Source organism: Oncorhynchus mykiss, chromosome 28 (assembly GCF_013265735.2).
Source record: "Oncorhynchus mykiss isolate Arlee chromosome 28, USDA_OmykA_1.1, whole genome shotgun sequence".
Taxonomy (NCBI): Eukaryota; Metazoa; Chordata; class Actinopteri; order Salmoniformes; family Salmonidae; genus Oncorhynchus; species Oncorhynchus mykiss.
This window is the reverse complement of record NC_048592.1, coordinates 8,430,600-8,451,848: the sequence shown is the minus strand read 5'-3', so window position 1 is coordinate 8,451,848 and position 21,249 is coordinate 8,430,600. Positions and strand designations below refer to the sequence as shown.

The window sequence follows — 21,249 nt, the reverse complement described above, 5'->3', positions numbered from 1 at the left end:
ACTAAAGTAACAAATAAAAGAAAACGACAATAACAACGCTATATACAGTCGAAGTCAGAAGTTTACATACACTTAGGTTGGAATCATTATAACTCGTTTTTCAACCACTCCACAAATTTCTTGTTAACAAACTATAGTTTTGGCAAGTCGGTTAGGGCATCTACTTTGTGCATGACACAAGTAATTTTTCCAACAATTGTTTACAGACAGATTTTTTCACATATAATTCACAGTATCACAATTCCAGTAGGTCAGAAGTTTACATGCACTATGTTGACTGTCCCTTTAAACAGCTTGGAAAATTCCAGAAAATGATGTAATGGCTTTAGAAGCTTCTGATAGGCTAATTGTTGATGTATTTCAAGGCCTACCTTCAAACTCAGTGCCTTGTGAAGATGCTGGAGGAAACGGGTACAAAAGTATCTATATCCTCAGTAAAACAAGTTCTATATCGACATAACCTGAAAGGCCGCTCAGCAAGGAAGAAGCCACTGCTCCAAAACCACCATAAAAAAGCCAGCCTACGGTTTGCAACTGCACATGGGGACAAAGATTGTACTTTTTTGGTAAAATGTCCTCTGTTCTGATGAAACAAAAAACACAAACAAAAATAGAACTGTTTGGCCGTAATGACCATCAATATGTTTGGGGGAGACTTACAAGCCGAAGAACGCCATCCCAACTATGAAGCACGGGGGTGGCAGCATCATGTTGTGGGGTTGCTTTGCTGCACGAGGGTCTGGTGCACTTCACAAAATAGATGGCATCATGAGAAAAGAAAATTATGTGGATATATTGAAGCAACATCTCAAGACATCAGTCAGGAAGTTAAAGCTTGGTCTCAAATGGGTCTTCCAAATGGACAATGACCTCAAGCATACCTCCAAAGTTATGGCAAAATGGCTTAAAGTCAAGTCAAGGTATTGGAGTGGCCATCACAAAGCCCTGACCTCAACCCTATAGAACATTTGTGGGCAGAACTGAAAAAACGTGTGCGAGCAAGGAGGCCTACAAACCTGACTCATTTACACCAGCTCTGTCAGGAAGAATGGGCCAAAATTCACCCAACTTATTGTGGGAAGCTTGTGGAAGGCTACCTGAAACGTTTGACCCAAGTTAAACAATTTAAAGGCAATGCTACCAAATACTAATTGAGTGTATGTAAACTTCTGACCCACTGGGAATGTGATGAAATAAATAAAACATTCTCTCTACTATTATTCTGACATTTCACATTCTTAAAATAAAGTGGTGATCCTAACTGAGATAGGGAATTTTACTAGGATTAAATGTCAGCAATTGTGAAAAACGGAGTTTAAATGTATTTATCTAAGGTGTATATAAACTTCCGACTTCAAGTGTGTACTGAGTCAATGTGGGGGGGGTACAGGTTATTCGAGGTAATTTGTACATTTAGGTAGGGGTAAAGTGACTATGCATACTGCAGATAATAAACAGCGAGTAGCAGCAGTGTAAAAACAAAGGGAGGCCATTTGATTAATTGTTCAGCAGTCTTATGGCTTGGGGGTTGTAGCTGTTAAGGATCCTTTTGGTCCTAGACTTGGCGCTCTGGTACCATTTCCCGCGCAGTAGCAGAGAGAACAGTTTGACTCGGATGACCATAGTCTTTGTACATTTTTTGGGCCTTCCTCTGACAACGCCTAGTATATAGGTCCTGGATGGCAGGAAGCTTGGCCGCGGTGATATACTGGGCTGTAAGCACTACCCTCTGCAGTGTCTTATGGTCGGATGCCAAGCAGTTGCCATACCAGGGGGTGATGCAACCGGTCAGGATGCTCTCGATGGTGCAGCTGTAGATCTGGGGACCCATGCCAAATCTTTTCAGTCTCCTGAGGGGGAAAAGGCATTGTCGTGCCCGCTTCAAGACTGTCTTGGTGTGTTCGGACCATGATAGTTTGTTGGTGATGAGGACACCAAGGAACCTGAAACTCTCGACCCACTCCACTACAGCCACATCGATGTGAATGGGGGAGTGTTACGGCCCTCCTTTTCCTGTAGTCCTTGATCAGCTCCTTTGTCTTGCTCACGTTGAGAGAGAGAGGTTGTTGTCCTGGCAGTGTCTCTGACCTCTTCCCTATAGGCTGTCTCATAATTGTCAGTGATCAGGCCTACCACTCTTGTGTCGTGTTGGAGTCGTGCTTGGCCACGCGGTGTTGGGTGAAAAGGGAGTACTGGAGGGCACTAAGCACACACCCCTGAGGGGCCCCCGTGTTCAGGATCAGCGTGGCAGATCATCTGTGGATCTGTTGGGGTGTTATGCAAATTGGAGTGGCTCTAGGGTTTCCGGGATGACGGTGTTGATGTGAGCCATGACCAGCCTTTCAAAGAATTTCATGTCTACCGACATGAGTCGTACGGGGGTGGTAGTCATTTAGGTAGGTTACCTTCGCTTTCTTGACTTGATTTTCGGCACAGGGACTATGGTGGTCTGCTTGAAACATGTAGGTATTACAGACTCGGTCAGGGAGTGGTTGAAAATATCAGTGAAGACACTTGCCAGTTGGTCCACGCATGCTCTGAGTACAGTATCCTGGTAACCATCTGGCCCTGCGGCCTTGTGAATTTTTACATGTTTAAAGGTCTTGCTCACATCGGCTACGGAGAGTGTGATCGCACAATTGTCCAGAACAGCTGGTGCTCTCATGCATGCTTCGGTGTTGCTTGCCTCCGGCGCCATTATCTAGTGTCCAGCCTTTCCAGCCTTTCAAAGAATTTCATGTCTACCGACATGAGTCGTACGGGGTGGTAGTCATTTAGGTAGGTTACCTTCGCTTTCTTGACTTGATTTTCGGCACAGGGACTATGGTGGTCTGCTTGAAACATGTAGGTATTACAGACTCGGTCAGGGAGTGGTTGAAAATATCAGTGAAGACACTTGCCAGTTGGTCCACGCATGCTCTGAGTACAGTATCCTGGTAACCATCTGGCCCTGCGGCCTTGTGAATTTTTACATGTTTAAAGGTCTTGCTCACATCGGCTACGGAGAGTGTGATCGCACAATTGTCCAGAACAGCTGGTGCTCTCATGCATGCTTCGGTGTTGCTTGCCTCCGGCGCCATTATCTAGTGTGTAAATTCTAAGAAACATGTTCTCAAGTAAATAGCACTGAAAAAGTACTGTAACAAATATCAAATAATGATTACATTTATCATTAAGTGAGTGGCTAAACTTTCCTCTGCCGCCTCTTATTCCACAAGACAGAAGTTGACACACCCTGGGGTGACTGTGTGGGGTTGAGAAGAATAGTATATCGGTTAAAAGTGGTGGCCCTGTCCAGCCATGTCTCTGGGCCCCTGTAGTAATACTATTGTATCATCTGTCAAATGGTGTGACTCAGTCAGTGTGACCTGGCCCTGGGGAGGTGTTATGACAGATCTAGCTTTCAGACACTTTGTGGTTTCCTCTCCTTTAACCAGCGTGATATGCTACTTCAAGACAATGGCAGCAGTAAGAGACTGGCACCAAGGCTAATATCTCACACTGTTACACTGTATGAATCCTAATCTCTTCCTGTATCAAACACACACACACAAACACACACACACTTGACATAAGATCAAAACACTGAGGTTTTTATGTCCATTGTAAGAGCTACAGCCTCAGACACGCTCTCTCTGATCTATCTCTAGACTCCTAAAATAGATGCCAGAGAAGAGAAAGAGCTGAGAGAGGGAGAGCTGAAGAAAGACAGCCAGGGGGAGAGTGCACTTAGCACAGAGACAAAAACACTCTTAGCCCACTAGTGCTATACTTCCTCCACATCCTACTCCTCCTCTCTCCCTATCAACTACTGGACACTTTAAAGACCCCCCCCCCCCCTCCCCATGCTCAAAAACACTCACACACATGATGACTGGTTCAGTTGTAGCATGTATCATCCCAATGCCCCCAGGCAGTGAAAATGACAGCAGGTTCCACAAGCTCACACAAACAGGACTGTACTGGAGGCCTGGTATTAACAGTGGACAGCCATCTTGTGGCCAGAGCATGAACCACTTCAGAATTTGAATTGTGTGTCTCTCTCTTCCTCTCTCTCACCTCCCATAGGCTCTTGAACTCTCTCTGTTCAATGCGGAGCAATTCGCTGGTCTCTCTGCTGACGATGGTGGCGTGGCGAGGAGTATTATCCAGAATCGACTCTCCAAACGCCGTCCCGATTCCCAGCGTGCAGATAGTGACAGCATCCTAGACACACACAGGCAGAACACACTCAATTTCATGAACTTATGTGATTCAGTTACATTCAACGCTATTCAAGTCAATAAATCTTTGTCCACAAAAGGGCAATTCATTTCTAGAGCAAGAACAAACATCAGCACTGAGGATAGCTAGACTGCATTTACACAGGTAGCCCCAATCTGATATTTTTGCCACTAATTGGTCTTTTGACCAATCAGATCAGATCTTTTGCCTATAATTGGTCAAAAGATCAGAACTATGTAAATGCAGCCTTGCACAGAGACAGAAGCTTGTTCAATCCAGACCCACTTCTTATCTAAGGCTGTGTTTACAGAGGCAAATTATTGGCAAAGAGCTGATCTGACTGGTCAAAAGACCAATTAGTGAAAGAAAGATCAGAATTGGAATGCCTGTGTAAACTTAGCCTAAGGGTCAATGTTGTAAGGCTAGTAGTTCAAATCATACTAGTGGTTAGAACGTGTTCTAGATTCCTGTCTAGCATGGCCACATTTAACATGTTGTTCTTCTGTCCTTTCTAGCATGGCCAGATAGTGACCCAGATACAGTGGAAAATGTGAACGCGGTCTCTCTGTGAGAGAGCGGACTGATTACCATATTTTCATATATTCACGTGTGAAGGGTTCTCGGATGGATTTTCTCGTTAAGAACTCACCTCAGGGAAGACCATAATCTGACCACTCAGACAAGGTCACACACACACAGGCACATGCAGACACACACAAGCACAGGCACATGCACACACACACACAAGCACAGTCACATGCACACACATACTTACTTTCCTGCACGTGTGCACACACTCTCTCCCTCGTGTCTAATATGATAGGAGGGGACTTAACATCTTCCTACTGTCCCAAATGACATTTCAGAAACGGCCATCAGAACTAGGCCAGGCTACGCCCATAGACATGAACATGGCAAACGGGTAGAGGGACTTGTAACTGGACATTTTGTTCCATCTCAAATTTTAACAACCAATCCTGCACGCTCTATCTATTCTGTCTGTCCGTCGCTCGGTCTCACTATAGCATCTCCTCCACACAGTAACTAGCTCAATCCTCAGAGGAGCGTTTGAGAGGCAGCAGCTTTGCTCAGAGCTAAAACCAGAGCGCGCTAGCTGCTAGCCCAGCGTGCATATTTTAACATGGGAGCATTGTAGGCAATGCACTCCGAAACATTCATCAAGGCTGTAATGGGACTACACAAGGTGCAACACGAGACGAACAGCACAGAGAACTCTGGAGGGAAAGCATAACTTTCGAGAGAGGAGGAACCCCGAATAGAGCTGTAGTCAAATGTATCAAGCATGCCTGATTTACCTGGTGGTTGGCTGTTTCCGACACCTTGACGTCCAGAGAGCCAGACAGAACAGCATACCAGCTGGTCCCGATGTCACCCTGGCGGAACACTGCACAGAGCATAGCACCATCACATAACAGCTTATAAAACGGTCAACAGTATAGTGACGAGTCATAGTAGAGCTGAAAGCCAATGAAGTACAGGGGAGGCCTTTACCCAGGGGTTCATACCACTGAGTGAGTGTGTCAGTGTGTGAGAGTGTGTGTGTGTGTGCGTATACTTCCAGGTGATGCCTTTCTCCAGGTATTCGTAGAAGGCACAGGAGCAGATCTGCAGCAGCAGGGAGGGGTGGAACCTCTGGAAGGCTTTAACCCCTTTAAGTCTGGTCAGAATAATATCCACATCCTCTCCAGAACGCTCCGCAGGCCTACAGAGAGAGATTGGGGGTGTAAGTGTGTGTGTGTGTGTGTGTGTGCTTTGTTCTGTGTTTCTCTGCTGTTCTGTTCTCTGTGACTGTGAATAGCTGTAGGCGTTTTGAGCTTGGGACCCCCTGCAGTGTGGATGTAAGAGCCCATTAATACTGCTATTTCTGAGACACTTAAACAAACACACACACACACACACACACACACACACACACACACACACACACACACACACACACACACACACACACACACACACCTCTGATGTAAGCTTAAAAGACACAGGTCTCTGATGTGTTGAAACACTGCTGAGACAATCATACAGAGAAACTCGGTGTCTGTTCACATCGCTTTCTCTCTCCCATCCCTCTTTCACCAGCTCTCTCTCACACACACACACACACACACACACACACACACACGTTTGGCCGTAGATGGTGAGCCACCATTCAAACCCTATGACCTACAGCTCTTCTCTGACACTGGTGACTCAATGGTGAGTGTGAGTAGCCTACTGAAGGGCAAATACATAGACCTGCTCATACAAATACTAGGCTTTCTATCTCTCCCCTTCATTTCCTCTCTCCTAGCCCTTGGTTATTTCATGCCTCAAATCTACCTTATTTTCTTTCCATCCATCCTTCTTCATACCAACTAGCTCTCACAGTCTCGCATCAGAATTAGACGTTCAGCCATGTTTCTCAAACGTCAAATTTCAACATGTTTAAGGTTACGTTTAGGAATTGACTCCAAATGGTTAAGGTATGGGTTAAGGTTTGGGAAAGGCTTAAAATAATGATTTCAAAGACAACAAAATCGCTGGATTCAAACACGCAGCCTTTGGTGGAACCAGAGGTAGATGCTTATAGAAACCTTGACGGTAACAGCACTCACTGTTGCCCCTAATGGACGGTTTCCACATCATCTCCCGTCATCCTCAGACATAGATGGACGTTGAATACAGACTTGTATCAAGGGTTACCTGCCTGCTCCATTCATAATTCTCCTTTTTTCCTCAGACCATTTCTGTACAATAACATTTGTCTGTTAGTGGGACAAGACCTGGCCGAAGACACATTCTGCCTGAAGGCCACAGCCCCGAGGTTGTAAATCTCTCTTGTTATCTCTGATTCCTCATTGCTCCTCTCCTGTCCACTGACTCATCTCCCTGATCCTCCTCCTTTTTCCTCCCCCTCCCCTTCATCCTCATCATTCCATATCTCTCTGCCACTGTAGGGTTAATCTGTTAGACAGGTGGAACGGTCAAAGCATCATACAAGAGCAACCCAACCTTTTGAATGTTCCTCTGCATTGACCCAGATGTCTAGAAGACAAAGAGAATACAGGTGACAGACAGATCACCTCCCATCTGTCCAACTGTCTTCTACAATCTCTTTCTCTTGTACCCCTCTCTCTCCAGCATCATCAGAATGGTTTTCTTTCCAAACGCTGATGTGGTCTGAGAGCAGCTCACGCCACCGTCCACCTGTAAGGCACATGACTCATTCTCCTGTTACCCTCTCGTCTCTTCTTTATTTTATCCCTCTATGTCTACAGTGATCTCAGTTCCCCACCTCATTTTACAGCTAAACCATTATGGCACACACACACACACCTCTGACTAAAGCTGAGCCACAGTGAGAGATGGCTGACCTATTCCTGCAGTGGTACAGATGAGAGAGGACAGGAGAGACCAGAGAGCTCTAGAAGCTTCTCTTACTGTATACTACAGCACAAGAGTTCCAAAGTCTCTGTTCATTACCGTATCAAAATATATACTTTGGTTTTCCAAACAGTTTTCTATTTTGATCATTTCAACCAAATATAGCTAGTGCCATTTAAAGATTTTTTTACAAGCAGGAGCTGCACTTAAGAGGAAATGTGCAGTTCCAACAATCAAATGGCCTCCGCGCCACTGTTTCGGTAAACAACTGAGCGATGGGGCTGGATAAATGTAACCGCTCAAACTCAGACAGAGCTATGGATACAAGGACTGACCATGATTGATAATAATGCCAAATAAAAAAAACTGCAATAGACCCTTTACTCTGTACTTTGCTGAAGAACCATTGGCAGTGATTGCATCCTCGAGTCTTCTTGGCACACTTGTAATTGGGGAGTTTCTCCCATTCTTCTCTACAAATCATCTCAAGCTCTGTCAGGTTGGATGGGGAGCGTCGCTGCAGGGTTCAAGTCCGGGCACTGGCTGGGCCTCTCAAGGACACTTGGAGACTTATCCCGAAGCCAATCCTGCTTTTTCTTGGCTGTGTGCTTAGTGATGTCCTGTTAGAAGATAAATCTTCTCCCCGGTCTGAGGTCCTGAGCGCTCTGGAGTAGGTTTTCATCAAGGATCTGTCTGTACTTTTCTCTGTTTATCTTTCCCTCGATCCTGACTAGTCTACCTGCCACTGAAAAGCAACCCTACAGCATGATGCTGCCACCACCATGCTTCGCCATAGGGATAGTGCCAGGTTTCTCCAGACTTGACGCTTGGCATTCAGGCCAAATAGTTCAATATTGGTTTTATCAGACCAGAGAATCTTGTTTCTCATGCTCGGAGAGTCGTTTAGGTGCCTTTTGGCAAACTCCAAGCGGGCTGTCATGTGCCTTTTACTGAGGAGTGGAAGGGTCTCCCATTTCCAGAGGAACTCTAGAGCTCTGTCAGAGTAACCATCGGGTTCTTGGTCACTTCCCTGACCAAGGCCCTTCTTCCCCGATTCCTCAGTTTGGCCAGGCAGCCAGCTCTAGGAAGAGTCTTGGTTTTTCCAAACTTTTTACACTTAAGAATGAGGAGACCACTGTGTTCTTGGGGACCTTCAATGCTGCAGACATTTTTTGGTGCCCTTCTCCAGATCTGTGCAAGACAATCCTGTCTTGGAGCTTATATAGACAGGTGTGTGCCTTTCCAAATAAGTTCTAATCAATTGAATTTACCACAGGTAGACTCCAATCAAGTTGTAGAAGCATCAAGGATGATCAATGGAAACAGGATGCACCGGAGCTCAATTTAAGTCTCATAGCAAAGGATCTGAATACTTAAGTAAATAAGGTTTCTGTTTTAAATTTTTAATACATTGGCAAAAATGTCTAAAAACCTGTTTTTGCTTTGTCAGTATGGCTATTGGATGTAGATTAATGAGGGGGGGGGGGGGGGGGGGGGGACGATTTAATCTATTTTAGAATATGGCTGTAACGTAACAAAATGTGGAAAAAGTCAAGGGGTCTGAATACTTTCCGAATGCACTGTATAAGTTATATCCTTCATTGTAATGATGTGCGCTGAGAGTCAAGAAGCAAGTTCAGGGAGTGAGTGTTTTAATAAATAAACGCAACTAAATACAAAACACGAACAGACATTAAACTGAAACAACGACGCCTGGGGAAGGAACCAAAGGGAGTGAAATGTAAAGGGAAAGTAATCAGGGAGGTGATGGAGTCCAGGTGAGTCTGTATACGCGCAGGTGCACGTAACGATGGTGACAGGTGTGTGCCATAATGAGCAGCCTGGCGACCTAGATGCCGGAGGGAGCACACGTGACATTCATGAATCAATGGGTATACAGTAATCATTTATTTAACAGTCCAAAATGGATAAAGCAATCACAGATTGACCCTTTTTACTCTGAGATAAATATCATGTTTATCACCTCCATTAATGTTGTGTTGTGTTTCTGTCAAGCACTGTCACCTTCTGTATTACAGATCAGTTCTAATCTAATAAAGTGAAACTTAAAGCCTGTTAATAACTGAGGTCAGATCAGATTTCATGTAAAAGCCTACACTTATTATCATACACACACACACACACACACACACACACACACACACACACGTGATGAGTGGGATGACGCATAACCGCATCACCTGCAGTCCCCACGAGGTTTTCCTTTCATTATTTTAGGCTATCTGGCATTAGTGTGTAACCCTCAAGGCCTAACTGTACTCATGAAATCAAATTAGCATGCTTAAAAAAATATATATGTAAAAAAAAAAATCTAATAAATAATGGCCATAGAAACATTTAAAAATCGGTCAATTTAAGCTAGAGATATGTTTTCCTGCATTGGATGCGTCTTAATCCACCTCATTCGCCGATGTCGCATTTTCCGCATCTGCGGTCAAAGGTGACAGCGCTAGAGCAGTGTTTTGCCAAACCATGAGACATCCCAAAAATTGGTATTCTCACAAAATCGTCTGTAGTGTCAGAACAGTTTGGCCTTCAAATTGACCCTGTAACTGACAGTTAGACTTGGAGGTTATGTTGTTTGTTTGAATTGTTTACGTGTCTGCTGTGCAAGGGAAATAATAAGAAAAGTGGAACTACGTAGCTAATACTGTTGTAAACGGGGATCCTTATTGTAGCAACACACTTTTGGAGGAAAGGCAATACTGCGCTGCGTTAGCTAAGTTTTCATGTCATAAAGGCTGCAGCGTGTATGTTGGGATGAAGTGTGAATTCATGCCAGGAATAATAAGTGTGAAGTTTGATTTCCTCCCTTCTGTAATAAGCAGCCAATTAGGTATTTTTCCTTTATTCATGTGTTTAATATGATACTGTTATAGCGCCGGTTAAACTGTTATGTATGTAAGCACTTCAGAGTTATACCAAGCTAATAAGTCACTCGTAAGATAAGGAGGTTGTAAGAGTGTGCTTAACTGTATTTTTCATTTACTTTATAGTTCTCACGGAAGGTGATAATTCTGACTAAAACTACAGAATAAAGCCGCCAGTTAAAATCAAGGAACGGTTGTGCGCTTGTGGTTACTGAAGGGAGCTACAGACCCCTCCATTAAAAGATGAGACTGTCACGAACAAGAGTGTTCTCCATTTTGCTCTACAACCCCAAGCATCTTGGGACTGGTCTGAAGTCAGATATGGGGACCTGTATATACAGTACCAGTCAAAAGTTTTGCCACACCTACTCATTCAAGGGTTTTTCTTTATTTTTACTATATTGCAGAAAAATAGTGAAGACATCAAAACTATGAAATAACACATATGGAATCATGTAGTAACCAAAAAAAAAGTATTAAACAAATCAAAATATATTTTATATTCTTCAAAGTAGCCACCCTTTGTCATAAAGGTTGCAGCGTGTAACACAATTGGTGACTGACTAAATCATTTTTTGCCCCACTGTAATTTCATGCATAATTCACTGTATCACAATTCCAGTGGGTCAGAAGTTTACATATACTAAGTTGACTGTCTGCACGATGGGAGTGGTGCACTTCACAAAATAGATGGCATATATTAAAGCAACATCTCAAGACATCAGTCAGGAAGTTAAAGCTTGGACGCAAACGGGTCTTCCAAATGGACAATGACCCTAAGCATACTTCCAAAGTTGTGGCAAAATGGCTTAAGGACAACAAAGTCAAGGTATTGGAGTGGCCATCACAAAGCCCTGGCCTCAAATCCTACAGACAATTTGTGGGCAGAGCTGAAAAAGCGTGTGCGAGCAAGGAGGCCTACAAACCTGACTCAGTTACACCAGCTCTGTCAGGAGGAATGGGCCAAAATTCAACTTATTGTGGGAAGCTTGTGGAAGGCTACCAGAACCGTTTGACCCAATTTACACTAAGTGTATGTAAACTGTTTAATAAATAAAAGCTGAAATAAATCACTCTACTATTATTCTGACATTTCACATTCTTAAAATAAAGCAGTGATCCTAACTGACCTAAGACAGGGGATGTTTACTAGGATTAAGGGTCAGGAATTGTGAAAAACTGAGTTGAAATATATGTCAAGTTCCGACTGTATGTCAAGTTCCGACTTCAACTGTATGTATATATGCACACACACACACACACACACACACACACAGCAAAAAAATAAAACTTCCCTTTTTCAGGACCCTGTCTTTTAAAGAATATTCGTAAAAATCCAAATAACGTCACAGATCTTCATTGTAAAGGGTTTAAACACTGTTTTACATGCATGTTCAATGAACCATAAACAATTAATGAACATGCACCTCTGGAACGATCGTTAACAGCTTACAGAATTAAGGTCACAGTTATGAAAAGTTAGTAGAAATGCCTCTTTAGTGTCCTGACTCTGAAAAACACCAAAAGAAAGATGCCCAGGGTCCCTGCTCATCTGCATGCAAGGAGGCATGAGGACTGCAGATGTGGCCACGGCAATAAATTGCAATGTCGTAACAGTGAGATGCCAAAGACTGCGCTACAGGGAGACCACATGTAACATCTGCACAGGATCGGTACATCCGAACATCACACCTGCAGGACAGGTACAGGATTGCAACAACTACCCGAGTTACACAAAGAACGCACAATCCCTCCATCAGTGCTGAGACTGTCCACAATAGCCTGAGAGAGGACTGAGGACTTGTAGGCCTGTTGTAAGGCAGGCCCTCACCAGACATCACTGTCAACAATGTCACCTATGGGCACAAACCCACCGTTGCTGGACCAGACAGGACTGGCAAAAAGTGTTTTTCACTGACGAGTTGCAGTTTTGTCATCGAGGGAATGAGCGTTACACCGAGGTTCGATTTGGAGGTGGAGGGTCCGTCATGGTCTGGGGCGGTGTCACAGCATCATCGGACTGAGCTTGTTGTCATTGCAGGCAATCTCAACACTGTGGGTTACAGGGAAGACATCATCCTCCCTCATGTGGTACCCTTCCGGCAGGCTCATCCTGACATGACCCTCCAGCATTACTGCTTGTTCTGCGCGTGATTTCCTGCAAGACAGAAATGTCAGTGTTCTGCCATGGCCAGTGAAGAGCCCGGATCTCAATCCCATTGAGCATGTCTGGGACCTGTTGGATCAGAGGGTGAGGGCTCCCATTCCCCCCAGAAATGTCCAGGAACTTGCAGGTGCCTTGGTGGAAGGGTGGGGTAACATCTCACAGCAAGAACTGGCAAATCTGGTGCAGTCTATGAGGAGGAGATGCACTGCAGTACTTAATGCAGCTGGTGGCCACACCAGATACTGACTGTTACATTTGATTTTGACCCCGCCTTTGTTCATGGACACACTATTCCATTTATGTTAGTCACATGTCTGTGGAACTTGTTCAGTTGATGTCTCAGTTGTTGAATCTTTCTATGTTCATACAAATATTTACACATGTTAAGTTGCTGAAAATAAACGCAGCTGACAGTGAGAGGACGTTTCTTTTTTTTGCTGAGTTTATGTTTCCTGATCTTTCATATATTTCTCAGATTTGGACAGACACTTCAGAACAAACTTCCCTTCGATTTTTTGGGGGGACCATCTGTTACATGTAATAAATCGATTATTCAAAGCGTTTGTATGGGCTAATAGCAATAAGGCCAAATTAAATGTATCAAATATTTTTTGATCCTTCAAGGGGTCATAAAATTCAAAATCAAATAGCTAAATGATCCTTGGTAGGGCCTTCTTAAAACAATTCCACATAGCTTAGTAGAACCCCCCCCCCCCCCCCCCCCCCCCCCCGGCTTAGATTGTAGAGGGTTTTAATTAATAAGAGAAAAGCTGCAAAACGGAGTTTAAAATAAATAGAAGGGAGGGCCAGAATATGTATGTTTTGAAAACATTTGGTGAAGTGGAAAAAGAGGATAGGCTAATAGCTATGTTATGTGTGTGTTATGTGTGATGTTGAACATAATAAATGGCTCTCTATCCACCGGATGTGTACCAAACTCACTAAAAGTGGCAGTAATAAAGCCTCTCTTGAAAAAGCCAAACCTTGACACAGAAAATATAAAAAACTATCGGCCTATATCGAATCTTCCATTCCTCTCAAAAATTTTAGAAAAGGCTGTTGCGCAGCAACTCACTGCCTTCCTGAAGACAAACAATGTATACGAAATGCTTCAGTCAGGTTTTAGGCCCCATCATAGCACTGAGACTGCACTTGTGTAGGTGGTAAATTACATTTTAATGGCATCAGACCGAGGCTCTGCATCTGTCCTCGTGCTCCTAGACCTTAGTGCTGCTTTTGATACCATTGATCACCACATTCTTTTGGAGAGATTGGAAACACAAATTGATCTACACGGACAAGTTCTGGCCAGGTTTAGATCTTATCTGTCGGAAATATATCAGTTTGTCTCTGTGAATGGTTTGTCCTCTGACAAATCAACTGTAAATGTCGGTGTTCCTCAAGGTTCCGTTTTAGGACCACTATTGTTTTCACTATATATTTTACCTCTTGGGGATGTCATTCGAAAACATAATGTTAACTTTCACTGCTATGCGGCTGACACACAGCTGTACATTTCAATGAAAGATGGTGAAGCCCCAAAATTGCCCTCGCTAGAAGCATGTGTTTCAGACATAAGGAAGTGGATGGCTGCAAACTTTCTACTTTTAAACTCGGACAAAACAGAGATGCTTGTGCTAGGTCCCAAGAAACAAAGAGATCTTCTGTTGAATCTGACAATCAATCTTAATGGTTCTACAGTCGTCTCAAATAAAACTGTGAAGGACCTCGGCATTACTCTGGACCCTGATCTCTCTTTTGAAGAACATATCAAGACTGTTTCAAGGACAGCTTTTTTCCAACTACGTAACATTGCAAAAATCAGAAACTTTCTGTCCAAAAATTATGCAGAAAAATGAATCCATGCTTTTGTCACTTCTAGGTTAGACTACTGCAATGCTCTACTTTCCGGCTACCCGGATAAAGCACTAAATAAACTTCAGTTAGTGCTAAATGCGGCTGCTAGAATCCTGACTAGAACCCAAAAAATGTATCATATTACTGATTTCAAGGTTTTACTGCTAACCTACAAAGCATTACATGGGCTTGCTCCTACCTATCTCTATGATTTGGTTTGGTCCTGCCGTACATACCTACACGTACACAAGGTCACAAGACGCAGGCCTCCTAATTGTCCCTAGAATTTCTAAGCAAACAGCTGGAGGCAGGGCTTTCTCCTATAGAGCTCCATTTTTATGGAATGGTCTGCCTACCCATGTAAGAGACACAAACTCGGTCTCAACCTTTAAGTCTTTACTGAAGACTCATCTCTTCAGTGGGTCATATGATTGAGTGTAATCTGGCCCAGGAGTGTGAAGGTGAACGGAAAGGCTCTGGAGCAACAAACTGCCCTTGCTGTCTCTGCCTGGCCGGTTCCCCTCTTTCCACTGGGATTCTCTGCCTCTAACCCTATTACAGGGGCTAAGTCACTGGCTTACTAGGGCTCTTTCATACCGTTCCTAGGAGGGGTGCGTCACTTGAGTGGGTTGAGTCATTGATGTGATCTTCCTGTCTGGGTTGGCGCCCCCCCTTGGGTTGTGCCGTGGCGGAGATCTTTGTGGGCTATACTCGGCCTTGTCTCAGGATGGTAAGTTGGTGGTTGAAGATATCCCTCTAGTAGTGTGGGGGCTGTGCTATGGCAAAGTGGGTGGGGTTATATCCTTCTTGTTTGGCCCTGTCCGGGGGTGTCATCGGATGGGGCCACAGTGTCTCCTGACCCCTCCTGTCTCAGCCTCCAGTATTTATGCTGCAGTAGTTTATGTGTCGGGGGGCTAGGGTCAGTTTGTTATATCTGGAGTACTTCTCCTGTCCTATCCGGTGTCCTGTGTGAATTTAAGTATGCTCTCTCTAATTCTCTCTTTCTTTCTCTCTCTCGGAGGACCTGAGCCCTAGGACCATGCCTCAGGACTACCTGACATGATGACTCCTTGCTGTCCCCAGTCCACCTGGCCGTGCTGCTGCTCCAGTTTTAACCGTTCTGCCTGTGATTATTATTATTTGACCATGCTGGTCATTTATGAACATTTGAACATCTTGGCCATGTTCTGTTATAATCTCCACCCGGCACAGCCAGAAGAGGACTGGCCACCCCACATAGCCTGGTTCCTCTCTAGGTGTCTTCCTAGGTTCTGGCCTTTCTAGGGAGTTTTTCCTAGCCACCGTGCTTCTACACCTGCATTGCTTGCTGTTTGGGGTTTTAGGCTGGGTTTCTGTACAGCACTTTGAGATATCAGCTGATGTACGAAGGGCTATAATAAATACATTTGATTTGGTGATTGTCAGGCGCTATACTGTAATGTCGTGTGTGTAGGTGGAAGGGAAGTCAGGCACAGGAGAATCGAACTTGGTAAAATGGAGTCGTTTCACAGACTTCACAAAACTCCAAAACCAAAATGACAAATAAATAAAAGTTGAGCCAAGAACCCGTCGCGCACCAATACATAATACAATCAAACTATCTCCGACAAGGACATGATGGGAAACAGAGGGTTAAATACACAACATGTAATTGATGGGATTGGAACCAGCTGTGAAGGAAGACAAGACAAAGGCAATGGAAAATGAAAAATGGATCAGTGATGGCTAGAAGGTCGGTGACGTCGACCGCCGAACACCGCCCGAACAAGGAGAGGGACCGACATCGGCTGAAGTCGTGACATATACAAAGTCGACAGCGACAAGATAGGGACTTCATATAGGCCTACGGCACGTCAAGGGAACTGCCTACTGTTCAGATGGGTTCATTGTAAACCTGGACACTGACAGTAGGTCTATAACCTCTCACATAGCCTTAATATTAACTCCTGCAGGGCATTTCTTGCAGTAAAATTATACACCGAATGTAGGTAAAATTTTGACATGGGAACAGGAGTGGAGAAACTATATTTATTTATTTCGGGCATCTTGAGAGAATGCAAATGTGAAGTTGGATACCGTCTGTAGAGGTGTCTTCTTTATCGGCATCATAAGAGCTGATATTTTTTGTTGTGGTTGCAATACTATGCATCCAAGCCGAACTGAAATCTTATTAGAAACACGTTAGGTCATTTTCACAGCTTTCTATTTCCATACAACTGGTCAAACTGATGTTATTTGGACATTTTGCACGGATAATATTTCCCTTTTTGGGGGGATTGAGTTAGGACTATTGCATTTTATTCCCGGTCCCTACAGTAAACATCTTTGCACCGCGAAAGAAGCAGAGATGACAGAACTTGACCGTTGTGAACTAGACTGAAGCATTCATTCTATTGATTTATGACATTCTGATGAGAAAGGGTTTATTTAGTCTTGTAGGGCAACATATAATGAAAGAAGAGAAGCTGCATGTAGGCCTACCTAATTAGACAAGGTGACTAACAACTAGCCTACCAAAATGTCGGAAATTATTACAGTGCAATTCAGAAAGTATTCAGACCCCTTGACTTTTTCCACATTTTGTTACGTTACAGCCTTATTCTAAAATGGATTAAATAGTGTTTTGTTCTCATCAATATACACACACACAATACCCCATAATGACAAAGCAAAAACAGGTTTTTAGAAATGTTTGCAAATGTATTCAAAATAAAAAACAGAAACCTTAATTACATAAGCACTCAGACTATTTACTCAGTACTTTGTTGAAGCACCTTTGGCAGTGATTACAGCCTCAAATCTTCTTGGGTATCGCGCTGCAAGCTTGGCACACCTGTATTTGGGGAGTTTCTCCCATTCTTCTCTGCAGATTCTCTCAAGCTCTGTCAGGTTGCATGGGGAACATCGGTGCACAGCTATTTTCAGGTCTCTCCAGAGATGTTCGATCGGGTTCAAGTCCAGGCTCTGGCCATTTAATCCATTTTAGAATAAGCCTTGGAATATATCAAAATGTGGGAAAGGGGAAAGGGTCTGAATACTTTCGAATGCACTGTATAGCAGAAATATCTATATCAAGCAACAACAAAAAATCTGGCACCCCGTCAAAAAACATTTCCGCCGTCTCTGACTGTAGCCTACAGCACATTTTCTATATTAGCGGTTTAGGGCTGGGTGCAGGCATCAAATGTTCACTTGATCAGATATAGTCGGGCGGTTGTGGATGGGTTATTAGCAATTGCAGGAGAGTGTGGGTGAACAAACAGCTGACCAGCGCACCACTAACACACACACTTAAAGTAGCTGTCGGTAACAAACAGCTGATTTAGCATTGCTGCCTGGGCTTTATTGATTTGTACATTGTGTGTGCCTGCACATGTGTTTGCGCGTGCGTGCGTCCAGCGTGTCCACTGTAACCTTATCTCCACCACCAGGAGAGATGCAGATAGGCTGCATCTCAGCCTCCTAACATGGCTTCCTTTCCTTCATCTACACTGACCAAATCCCCTGTCAGCATTCCAAGGAAAGGATGGCACTTTCCTCTTAGGAGGACGGCTCATGATGCCCATTAGAAACATCTCTTCTTCTCACTGCATCACACAGAACGGAGAGAGCGAGTAAGAGAGAGCAATGAGCTCAAGTTGCCAATGGTTACCTGTGGATGTGTCATTATAATGAGGATAGATATAGGAATGGAATGTTGCGATGTGCGCGAGCACAGCACAGATTAAATGGGTTCTTTATTTTATCCTCCATCCATACAGATGGAATTTAAAACATCAAACATAACATCAAAACACTCCCCAGCTTTCCTAATGGATAGTACAGTATTCTATACTCTGACCAGAGATCCTATTATACAGTGCCTATGGAAAGTATTCAGACCCCTTGACTTTTTCCACATTTTGTTACGTTACAGCCTTATTCTAAAATGTTTTTTATTTTTAATACTCAGAAATCTACACACAATACTCCATAATGACAAAGCAGAAACAGGGTTTTCATTTATTTTGCACATTTCAAAAAAATATTAAAACAGAAACACCCTATTTACAGAAGTATTCAGAACCTTTGCTATGAGACTCGAAGTTGAGCTCAGGTGCATCCTGTTTCCATTGATTATCCTTGAGATGTTTCTACAACTTGATTGGAGTCCGCCTGTGGTAAATTCACTTGATTGGACATGATTTGGAAAGGCACACACCTGTCTATTTAAGGTCCCATAGTTGACAGTGCATGTCAGAGCAAAAACCAAGGCATGAGGTCGAAGTAATTGTCCGTAGAGCTCCGAGACAGGATTGTGTCGAGGCACAGATCTGGGGAAGGGTACCAAAAGATTTCTGCAGAATTGAAGATCCCCAAGAACACAGTGGATCTTCTTAAATGGAAGAAGTTTGGAACCAACAAGACTCTTCCTAGAGCTGGTCGCCCAAGCCAAACTGAACAATCGGGGGAGGAGGGCCTTGGTTAGGGAGGAGACCAAGAACCCAATAGTCACTCAAACAGAGCTCTAGAGTTCCTCTGGAAATGGGAGAACCTTCCAGAAGGACAACTATCTCTGTGGCACTCCACCAATCAGGCCTTTATTGTAGCGTGGCCAGACGGAAACCACTCCTCAGTAAAAGGCACATGACAGCCCGCTTAGAGTTTGCCAAAAGGCACCTCAAGACTTTCAGACCATGAGAAAAAAAGATTCTATGGACTGATGAAACCAAGATGAAACTTTTTGACCTGATAGCCAAGCGTCACGTCTGGAGGAAACCAGCATGGTTTGTGACAGCATCATGCTATGGAGATGTTTTTCAGTGGCAGGGACTGGGAGACTTGTCAGGATGGAGGCAAAGACGAACGGCGCAAAGTACAAAGAGATCCTTGATGAAAATCTGCTCCAGAGCACTCAGGACCTCAGACTGGTTTCAATGTCCAACAGGACAACAACTCTCAGCACCCAGCCCAGACAACGCAAGTGTGGCTTCAGGACAATTGCTCTGCAGCAACGCTCCCCATCCAACCTGACAGAGAGGATTGAGAGGTTTGCTTCAACAAAGTACTGAGTAAAGGGTCTGAATACTTATGTAAATCTGATATTTTTTTTGCTGAAATTTCTAAACCTGGTTTTGCTTTGTCATTGTGGGGTATTGTGTGTAGATTGAGGGGGGAACGATTTAATCCATTTTAGAATGAGGCTGTAACGTAACAAAATGTGGAAAAAGTTAAAGGGTCTGAATACTTTCCGAGGGCACTGTGCCAGAATGGTATGAAAATGACAGCCATTGTAGTCAGGGAGTAATCCAAACAAGTCTAATTAAAATGAATGGTGGCATAGGTGATTGCATTTCCTCATTTATTTTTCTTTTAAGGGGTGAAAAGCATTTCCTAATTTTACTTAAAGGAAAATAAGATGTGATATTTCAGAAATTGTGTTGACAATATTTTGTCAACCTAAAATATTGTCATAATTATAAATACAGTTTACAGAGGTTTTATACCCTTTTTCTGTATAAATAGCCTCTAAAATATATGTAAAGACACTAAATGTCTGTTTTCTTGGAAAGCTGTGAGTGTTATAATTAAGCAATAAGGCACGAGGGGGGTGTGGTATATGACCAATATACAACGGCTAAGGGCTGTTCTTAGGCACGATGCTAAAACGCTAAAACATGAGGTGATGGTGGCGGATGAATGGCATGACAATGGGCTTAAGGATCTCATGGTATCTCTCTATGCATTCAAATTGCCATCGATAAAATGCAATTGTGTTCGTTGTCTCAAGCTTTTGCCTGCCCACACCACAACCCCACCATCGGGCACTCCGTTCACAATGTTGACATCAGCAAACCGCTCACCCACACAACGCCATAAACACTTGTCTGCAATGCCAGTGGCCATCGAAGGGGAGAGTTTTCCCACTGAAGTCGTTTTACGAGGCTGAACTGCAGTCGGGTCAAGACCCTGATGAGGGCGACGAGCACGCAGAGGAGCTTCCCTGAGATGGTTTCTGACCATTTGTGTAGAAATTCTTCAGTTGTGCAAAACCACAGTTTCATCAGCTGTCCGGGTGGCTGGTCTCAGACGATCCCACAGGTGAAGAAGCCGGATGTGGAGGTCCTGGGCTGGCGTGATTGACACATGGTCTGCGGTTGTGAGGCCAGTTGGACATACTGTCGAATTCTCTATAATTTAATTGAAGGTGGATTATGGTAGAGAAATTAACATTCAATTATCTGGCAACAGCTCTGATGGACATTCCTGCAGTCAGCATGCCAATTGCACGCTCCCTCAAAACTCAAAAAAAATCTGTGGCATTGTGTTGTGTGACAAAACTGCACCGTTTAGAGTGTATTTTTATTGTCCAGAGCACAAGGTGTACCTGTGTAATGATCATACAGTTTAATCAGCGTCTTGATATGCCACACCTGTCAGGTGGATGAATTATCTTAGCAAAGGAGAACAGGGATGTAAACAAATTTGTGCATATAATTTGAGAGATTAGCTTTTTGTGCGAATGGAACATTTCTGGTAGATTTTATTTCAGCTCATGTTGCGTTTATTTTTGTTCAGTGTGGTAAACTTGCTAGCTAAAACTTGCTAGCTAATTCAGTGGATGTTGAACACATTTTTAGCAGTAAATGTGTTGAATTATAGCCACGGTATAAAAGGGATGACCAACTAGAGGGTCAATGCATTCTCCTGAAAATAATACAAATACCATGGAAGATTAGTGTGTTT

General features: G+C 43.7%; 1 protein-coding gene across 4 annotated transcripts in view; it reads right to left on the bottom strand.

Moving 5' to 3' along the window:
- The window catches only part of LOC110509209 (rap guanine nucleotide exchange factor 4), a 40,210-nt gene that overhangs the window by 18,128 nt on the left and 833 nt on the right, over window positions 1-21,249 (bottom strand). For all 4 annotated transcript variants that reach the window (XM_036967091.1, XM_036967088.1, XM_036967089.1 and 1 more), the window contains exons 2-4: window positions 5,805-5,947; window positions 5,541-5,629; window positions 4,060-4,206 (exon numbers count right to left, since the gene is read on the bottom strand). In XM_036967091.1, the coding sequence (XP_036822986.1) occupies window positions 4,060-4,206; window positions 5,541-5,629; window positions 5,805-5,947 (379 nt within the window). The remainder of the gene's footprint in view (window positions 1-4,059; window positions 4,207-5,540; window positions 5,630-5,804; window positions 5,948-21,249) is intronic.